We start from the raw sequence: 9,378 nt of genomic DNA on the forward strand, positions 1-9,378 counted from the left end.
CGCGTCCCCCAGATGTAGCACTTTTGTTTCATATCATCCGTAATCTGATTTATTCCCTCAGGAGTTTCAAACTTCCCAGAACTTTTTCCCCCAGTCTCCCTTTGAATTTCTGGACTTTTGTTTTTTCCCTTCGCCGCACTGCTTGCTATTTTTTGGACCAAATTGTCTAATTGTTCTAGCAAATTTGCAGCTTCTAGAGATTTTTCCCTTTCTGTCTCCTGCGTTGATGCTCCCTCCTGGCTTGAATCAGTCAAGCCAAGGCTGAATGATGGCACTGGATCTGTTTTAGGAACATATGATGCTGTCCGTGCCATCATCATAAGGGCAGCAACGTCTTCTGCGGCTGGATGACTGCGTCATCATGTATAACGTATTATAAGAATAAGAATATATGGATGATAAGCAAAGATTGATTTTAGTCTGATGAACTTACATTTTAGTTGGAGATGGGGGAAGCGTGGGTGTGGTTTCTTGAAATTGTTTGGGGGGGGGGGTTCAGGAGTGCTGCACAGTTACACAAAATTAATCATGGCGTAAAAAAAACAAATCAAGAACAATATACACCCAAACTGTTACCAACTATACACCCGAATTTTAACCCAATATACACCCAATACTATTTCTTACGTTTCTGTAGTTCCTTCTATCTGAGGCAAAGGGGTTGGTTCAAAATCTGACTCAGGTGTTTCTTGAAGTTCCGGCACACTGGTTGTTTGGGACGCCGGCACAAAAACTTGAATCGGGACTCTAAAGAAGAAGAAAAATGAAAGGTTAACAACGCCTTTGAAAATAATAAGGTTATAAGGTTGAAATATTCTTGAAAAACTCACATTACAAGCGCATCCGATGGTGTCTGTTCCCTCACAACCATCATATTCGAATCATCCGGACTCAACCTAAAATACACCCAAAGAAAGTCAAAAAATACACCCGAACAATTCAAAAAGAAGACAGAGTTTGTTTTTTGAGAACTTACATACTTGTAGTTTTTGCTTTTTTTTCCTGCTTTTTTTTTCGAATAAAATAATAAAGGGCTTTTTTTTCTAAAAAAATATATACAGAATTAGAAGTAGAAGGTAATAGAAGAACAAAAATAACGGTTATTTGAAAGAGAAATTACATGCTCTGTGACGGCTGGTTTACACTACTCTGTTCTATGCGTCCTTGAGAGGAAGGATCATCACTTCCTAAGTTCACAGCCGGTATTCTAAATAGATTTCATGTTATTCAGACAAAATAAGAGACAGGTATAAAATACACCCAAATGAATGCACAAGATACAACCAACTGAATGGACAATATACACCCAACACAACAAACGAAATATCCCAACTTAATAAACAACATACACCCAACTTGATCAACAAGATACACCCAAATGGTTCCACAAAATACACCCAAATCATGATAACAAGATTTTATTAAATAAAGCATCTTACGTTTTAGAGGAGACATAGGGACCTTTTGTCGATCGCAGGTCAGCTTCGTTCTCCCTGCGAAACAAGAAACAATCATTAGCAAAGAAAACACACCAAAATCTGAAATAGACATCCCAGCAAGACATACCTCTCTGCAGCAGATTTATCAACATTTTGCCTTAGTAATTCATCTAGTTCTTCACTTGATATTTCATATCTCTCACTACATTCATAAAAGAAGATGTTAACAAAAATAATTACGATGATAGACGGTAATATAGCTTACGAGGTACTGTACCCATCAAAGTATTGATCTTCTTCAGGAGATGAATCCTCTACAACAACTTTTTTCTTTTTTGATTGTGTTCTGGGTGGAAAAAAAAAGTATGAATTAGAAATAAAAAATTAATTTTATCACAGAATATTTATCCAAAGAAGTGCTTACTTTTTTGGTGTTGTTTTTGTCTTTTTCTTTTTCTTTTCCTTCTCCACCGGTATTGATTCTTCGCTTCTATAAGTTAATAAGAGACACTTCAGTTAATACACGAAGTTTTTATAATCAAGCCAAAAGAAAGGAGTAATAATTTCAGAAGATTACTCATCACTTGATTCAGATTCAGATTCTGAATCAGAGTCTGACTCCTCTTGACTCTTCTTTCTTTTTCTGGAGTCCAATCTGGAAGGCAAACAATCATTATTTAGAACATACTAAAGATATAAAATACACTCAGATGAATGCACAAGAAACACCCAACTGAATGGACAATATACACCCAACGCAGCAAAAGAAACACACCCAACTTAATAAACTACATAGACCCAACTTGATCAACAAATTACACCCAAATGGTTCCACAAAATACACCCAACTCCAAAACGTAATTACACCCAAGTATGGTACTTACTTTTTCCCCTTTTTGCTGGGGTGTTTCCTTGGTGAATCCTCTGAGTCTTTTTGAGTCTCAGACTCAGAGGTAGAACTGTCACTCTCAATAGTTGTTTGTGTCTCCGAAGACGAACTCGCCTTTCTTTTTTTGTTTTTTTTATTTCTTGTTTTTTTTCTTTTTTTTTTCTATTTTTTCATTTTTTCTCTCGTCTCCGCCATCTTTACAATCCCCTGAAACATTAGATATTTTAGTTAGCAACATTCAGGTAAATAAAATACACGCAACATATTATGTTTACTTACCAAAATTTCCTCTGTTTCTGCACTCATTCTTTCCACCAACTGCTCCTTACTCCAGTTGGTAATCCAGGGTTTTGGTGGTCTTTCAGCTCTCTTCTTGCCTTTGTTTTTTGAAAGATGAAAGTAAATTATCATCAGGGCAAACAGGCAGCCATCAATTGCCTTCTTCTTCTTTTTCTTGTAGTCTGTGATGCCCTTGACGATGAAGGTCAAAACATGCCCCGCCCAGTTTCGCTCCGTGATGCCGTCCATCTCAAAAATTGGGGCTAGGTACACAGGCGAGATTTTGTTTATCGTCGTTGGTAAAAGGAACGCCATCTGTATATAGAGGATGAAAATCCTCTTGAACATTAGGCGTTCCTCTTCGTTACCAACGCCGATATCCATCATCTCGTCGGTAAGACTTTTGAGGGTCTTACCCTGGAATCTTCTAAATATTATTTTGTCATCCTTAGAAAGTTTCTTATACTCGACTTTCTGAGGAAATAGATCTCCTACAAAAAGGAAAACAACAAAGTATCAAAGTCGGTTCAAATACACCCAAGCATCAACTTAAATACCTATAATTTTGAGCTAGTTACCTGTTGCATTGATGCCAAGCGCATGACCTATCTTTCTTGGTGTTATTTTGAAAGAACCATATCCTGTTTCCAGTCTATTCTCCCCAAGTTTGAAGTTGTTTGCCAACTCCCTTAACAGTTGGTGATGCACCCTTAGTGGTGGGATGTGCATCAACCCACCGAATCCGAGATCCCTCACAATCGCCTTCTTCTCCTCACTCATGTTTCTGAATTTATCACTTAGGAGATGTGTGGCACACTTAAGGTCTTTTGTTTGGTTTCTTGCTGCCATTTTCTCTGAAACGAAAAATACACCCAAAGATATCAGTAAGATACACCCATATATATGAGTCAGATACACCCATTAATAACAGTAAGATACACCCATTGATAACAGTAAGATACACCCATATATATGAGTCAGATACACCCATTAATAACAGTAAGATACACCCATTGATAACAGTGAGATACACCCATAGATATAATTCAGATACATCCATGTATATCAGTCAGATATCACTCAAACATGCTTCAATATCAAGCAACATTACAAGGTCAAGCAGTATACACCCCCTAATATACGGAATATACCCCCAAAAATCAATTACCAGAAGATCTAGAACAACAAGAATAACGGGAGAACTTAGAACAACAACGTAGAAGAACAGTGTAACAAAGAAGCAAGAATAACAGTAAACCCTAGAACAACGACGTAGAAGAAAAGTAAAACCTAGTTCGTAATCTGGAAAATATACAGGAATCTTAATGAACTTACCTTGAGTATTGTTGCTTTGTTTTCTCTTTAGATTCTTGATGGAGAGTTTGATGGTGTGTTGATGGAGGTTTCGAAGGTTAGCGACGACTTGTATATTTTGAACTTCGATTTTCGCTCGAAAATGGAAGGGTTGCTTTGTTTTCGAATCGCTTTGGGAAGTGGAAGAAGTGGAAGAGTCTGCCATTACTCGTAGCGTACGTAACCGTTTGAGTGGCGAGCGCGTGAATGTGACGTTCCATTCAATCCCTCTTCATGCGCGTGAGTTGTATTTGGACTGGGCCAACTTGTAAACTTGTAAGCTTGTATGTGTAGCAGGCCTCTATTTTAAAATAGGTTGCTGCCTTTCTATTAAAATTAAAAAATAATAGTTAATTTAATATAAAAATAAAATTAAAAAATACTTATTATAAAATTAATAAAATAAAAATTTATATAATTATTTAATTATAACAAAATTTACCAATTTAACTAGTAATCAAACTGAACCAGTAATTCATTGATTTAATATTTTGACTAGATCGATTACTAATTCGATTTTAACAACTAGGTTAATCGTATAGTTTTGCCAACAAAAGACATAATCTCCCATTAGATTATGTCTTTTCTTTCAAGTTCCTAATGAAATTCGAGTGTTAGTAAATGATAATGTTAGGGGAATTTTATTTCCCCATTTAATAGTGTAATCTGTATTTTATTGGATTTTAGCCCGGTTTCGTAACAAAAGAAAAGTAACACATAAATGAAGTTAGCGATTACTATTTTTTCTGTCAAATAAAATAAGATGGACAAGTATAGTCAACTTTATATGAAGTTGATAATTGAAAATGATTAGATAAAAATTTAGTCAAATTATTTAAATTATTTAACGGCTTTCATCTATCAACTTCACGTGAGTTTTCACTGTAAATTAATTTTATGGTTATGTCTATTCTTAGTATGTAGTTGCACTGATCCAACAAAGTAAACGATGCTTCCTTCCTCTTTTTCTTATGATATAATGAAATATACAATGTTGAATAATGTTAACATCACCATATTAGTTTCAAACATTACTTAATTAAGTGTCTTCGTTCCAGGGACGGCAATAAAGTAGCACAAAACAAATATTTAAGTACCCATATTCGTCTTAAATATTTTTGTATTATCGACTGAGTAACCTAACTTAAAAAAACCATTATCTATTTAATTTCAATAGAAATATACAAATAATTGACTTTATTTACTATATCAAGTATATAAATAATTTCCTACTAATAAATTATTTCAATATCTTTATATTTGTAAATAAATAATATAAGAAATCGGATCATTGTTTTGGATTCTTTTATTGGTACAAACTTAATTAGCTAGATTTAATATATATGTAAAAGAATTTTTATAAATGCTAATATATTTTATGATAAAACGGATAACAATAATTATAAAAATGACATCACACAATGATGCGTGCATAGCATAACAAAGTAACATCATTTTATAAAATTAAAAAATAAAAAAATTGAGAATAAAACATTTAAAAGAGTTACTACAAGATTAAGAGTGGTGAATGTGATGAGTTTCTTGAATATTTGCCAAGACATTTTACCCAAAAACTTTGGCTAAGATAATATAACATGATGAAGTGCAATAATGAACGGGAGCCCCTAAGATTCTCCTTTAACATTATCAAATCAAGTTCCTACCATACAAACCATGAAAAAAGGGATTTTCAGAATCTCTAAATCCAGAAACAATTAATGCAACCAATACTCCGAAACGATGCAATCTTTTTTTCCAGCCAAGTATTTTCATAGATCATAAAATATCTATGCAAAACCACCTATAAATAAATAAATAATTAACCACTTCCCATAGTTTCATACCGACACACATACACATTGTCCTCTGTTTCTTTTTCTTCTATCAAAAATCTTCCTACTTGATCATGTCGAGTTCAAGAAGCGGTGCAAGGAAAAGCAGGGGTCGCCAAAGAATTGAGATGAAGAAGATGAGCAACGAAAGCAACCTCCAAGTCACGTTCTCTAAGCGTCGCAGCGGCTTGTTCAAGAAAGCAAGTGAGCTTTGCACCCTCTGCGGTGCTGACGTGGCACTCGTCGTGTTTTCTCCTGGCCAGAAAGTCTTTTCCTTCGGCCACCCAAACGTGGAAACCGTTATAGATCGTTACCTGTCGCGTGCATCTACTCTCCCAAACTTATCCGGCACTTTGCAATTCATTGAGGCGCACCGCAACGCCAATGTGCGTGACTTCAACTCTAGACTCATGCAGGTGAATAACCAACTTGAAAGTGAGAAGCAACGTTCTGATCACTTGAATCATTTTCATAAGGTTGCCATGAATCAGTTCTGGTGGGCCTTGCCAATTGAAAATATGAGCAAGACCCAACTAAACCAGTTCAGGGCGGCACTTGAGAACCTTAAAAAGAGTGTCGCGCAACATGTCAATAGCCTCTTCGTTCACGAAAGTATTAACAACCCTACTCAATTCTTTGGTCAGTCATCTTCAAATGCTCTAGTGCCACATCAGCCTTCTCCTCCTCCTCTTCCACCACCACCAACTTCCGCTCAACTAGTTCCTCAGTTGTTTGGTAATGGTCCACACTTTCTACAGCATCAGAGCCCTATGATGCTTCATGAGAGCCCTATGATGCAAAATCATATGTTTAACATGAACAACATTGGACAATTTGGATCTTCTGCTGCTGGATTCCTTTGAATCTCATATATATCGGAGATGCCCATTTAATTTATTATATTTGTTCAATATATGTGTTTTTAATTTCCATGGAGAGGGGTCTAAATAGTCATCAATTAGGACAACTCCTTAGGGTTTAAGATTCTCTCACCCATCCAATCCGCTAGTATGTGTTGAACCATATGTCCTTATTATGTATTGTGACTTTTAATTTTTCTTTACGTCGTTTCTTGTATTTGTAGTTACGTTGAGCCCTGGCCTATTGTTGTTCTATATGTATTATAATGAATGCTCGTTTTGATAAAGTTGATAATTAAAAACGGTTAAATAATTAGTTAGTTAAATTTATCAAATTATCTAACAAATTTTTAGATATCATTTTCATAGATTAAGATAGGTGCATGTGAGTTTTCTCTCTATACTATGTAGTAAAGTATTGTTATTCAAACGGCGGGCATGGAATTGAAATGCACTTCTACCCCATTCATGATTGGTTAGAAATAATCCCCTCACGACTATGGCATGAAAACTAGTTTGTGCCATGCATCATTACTACATACTCATAATAATTCAAACAAGATATATGAAATGGTGATGAGTTGCATTAGTTTGCTATAATGGATACTTCTGAATGGTGATGATTTACATGTTTCAAACAAATTTAAATTTATCGGGAAATAATTTTGCCCGCGAAAATTTTATTCGAATAATATGTAATAGATAATTAGTTTAAGAAAAAGACTAAAGAATCAAATATTAATTCACTCAATTAATTTGAGAATCAGTCAATGGTTGAAAAGAAAGGTAGAGTGTAATGAGATCTTGTTAATCGAAAATATTTTTGATTAAGGAAAGTTAATTCGAAATAGTGAAGAAGTCGAAGATATAAATAGTTGTCGAAAAGATACACATGCAAGTATTGGTCGGAGATATCCAATAGAGGTTCAATTTTGAAATACTTTATTAAATCGGACAGGTCCAGGTGGGTAAGTATTCGAGACAAGTAATCAAACAAGATATTCGAATAAGCGGATTGAGCAGTTACGGTAGTGGAGGAGTTAAAGGCTTTTACCACGTGAGGAATTTCTGAGTGAACGTTTATTAGCCAAAAGGGCGGGAACGGTTAGTAAGGAGTGCGCATAGAAGACTGTACCTCGTAATTAATTATTAGTTACAGAAGTAGATTATAAATACTAGAAAGTTTTATAGAATAAGAGTTGGAACTTTAACTCAGAAAACACTCAAGCACACTCACATCCCCAGCGAATTCCTGAGTCTGCGATCGAGTCTCTTTTCTGTAGGGTTCCTTCCATGTTTTTACTTTTTCAATTTATCTTCCTGTAAACTTTATTTTTCAAGCAAATTTATCTTTCAAGCATTTCTTTAATTTCAATGTTTAATTTACATTTCAGCATGTTTAAGTTTCATGTCAAAGCCCTTTGACTCAGTCGAAGGCACTTTACTGCTTTCTTTTAATTTCAACGCAAACGCTTTCGATTCATTCATTTTCTTTTTCGAATTTATGGTTTTAAACTTCCTTTATCCTTTTACAAACTTTAATTTATTTTTATTTTCAATATCCATCTAATCAAAGACACTTTGATACACATTTTAGAAAACTTGTACCTGCAAGAGGAGTAGATTTTTCTCCCAGATCATTAGATATCGAACCACCATTAATTTGCTAAAAATCGAGAAAACAAATTGGCACGCCCGGTGGGGCAGTTTTAAAATCGAAGTGTGTTAAATTAATATTTTAGTGTCATTTGGTGTATGCGATTGCGAAGTAGAAAAATCATTCACATGGCTGATGAATTGTCAAATGTGAATGGTGGTTCAACCACCAATGACAGCATATATACCGGTAATTGTGCAATCTGCGGACGTGACTTCACGTTGGGAAGGTGCAATTGGAAGTGAAAGTATAGCAGTTACTACTGTACAGACTGAAAATGTTGGACGTAATATTCATCCACGTGGTAATGTACCACCAATCCAGCTCCCATTAATCACTGGATGGCCTCCATAAGGTCTTCCTCCTGGTTATACTCCACCAGTGAGTGGTTTTGCTCCTCATGTTCGTTTCGGGAGTACAAGTGAGGTGAATAATGCTCAAAACCCACAACAGCATTCCGAGTATTTTCGTGATTATAATGTGGGCTCTACATCAAACGCCGCTAATTCCATGGCAATGTATCGACAACATGTAGAAGAAAGTCATCATGACTTAGTCAACTTGTTGACTCAACAAATGACCACAATTCTGAATCCTATGATGGCAGATCACGAATCAAAACTCGAATCGCATAATTATGACAAAGGTGAAAGGCATAATGCTAGGGGAAATAATGAAGGATTCGAAAATGGATTTCAAAATGAAAATAATATTTTTAATGGAGAGAATCCTCATATAATTCCCCATGGGCAAAATGCGTATGAGGTTCTAGCCAGGTTACGTGTTAATCGTGGTGGTGAACGTTATCAAATCACCCGAATTGTGGAAGAAGTGCTTACTCGAGTGGGTTTGAATGTTAGTTTCATGAATCAACCCCATTTTGTGTCTGCTTTTCCTCAAGTTGTTCAAATGGCTGAAGTGCCAAGAGGGATGAAAAATCTAAAAATAATTACAAAGTTTGCAGGAGAAGTAGGAGAGTCGATTACTGAACATGTTGCTCGATATTTGGTCGAGATTGGGAATTTAGCCAATGATGAGAATTTGAAAATGAAATTTTTTTCCTTCTTCA

The 9,378-nt window shown here is 35.4% G+C and overlaps 1 protein-coding gene across 1 annotated transcript; it reads left to right on the top strand.

Annotated features, from left to right (window-relative positions):
• Nucleotides 1-5,866: 5,866 nt before the first annotated feature.
• On the top strand, nt 5,867-6,655 carry LOC112713079 (agamous-like MADS-box protein AGL62). Its single transcript, XM_025765836.3, has one exon. It carries the CDS (start codon nt 5,867-5,869, stop codon nt 6,653-6,655), a length of 789 nt encoding a protein of 262 aa, XP_025621621.1.
• Nucleotides 6,656-9,378: the final 2,723 nt, after the last annotated feature.

This window comes from Arachis hypogaea, chromosome 9, assembly GCF_003086295.3.
Source record: "Arachis hypogaea cultivar Tifrunner chromosome 9, arahy.Tifrunner.gnm2.J5K5, whole genome shotgun sequence".
NCBI classification, from domain to species: domain Eukaryota; kingdom Viridiplantae; phylum Streptophyta; class Magnoliopsida; order Fabales; family Fabaceae; genus Arachis; species Arachis hypogaea.

Excerpts from the sequence above, each read along its gene's own strand:
- LOC112713079 (XM_025765836.3), top strand. The coding sequence starts at position 5,867 with ATGTCGAGTTCAAGAAGCGGTGCAAGGAAAAGCAGGGGTCGCCAAAGA.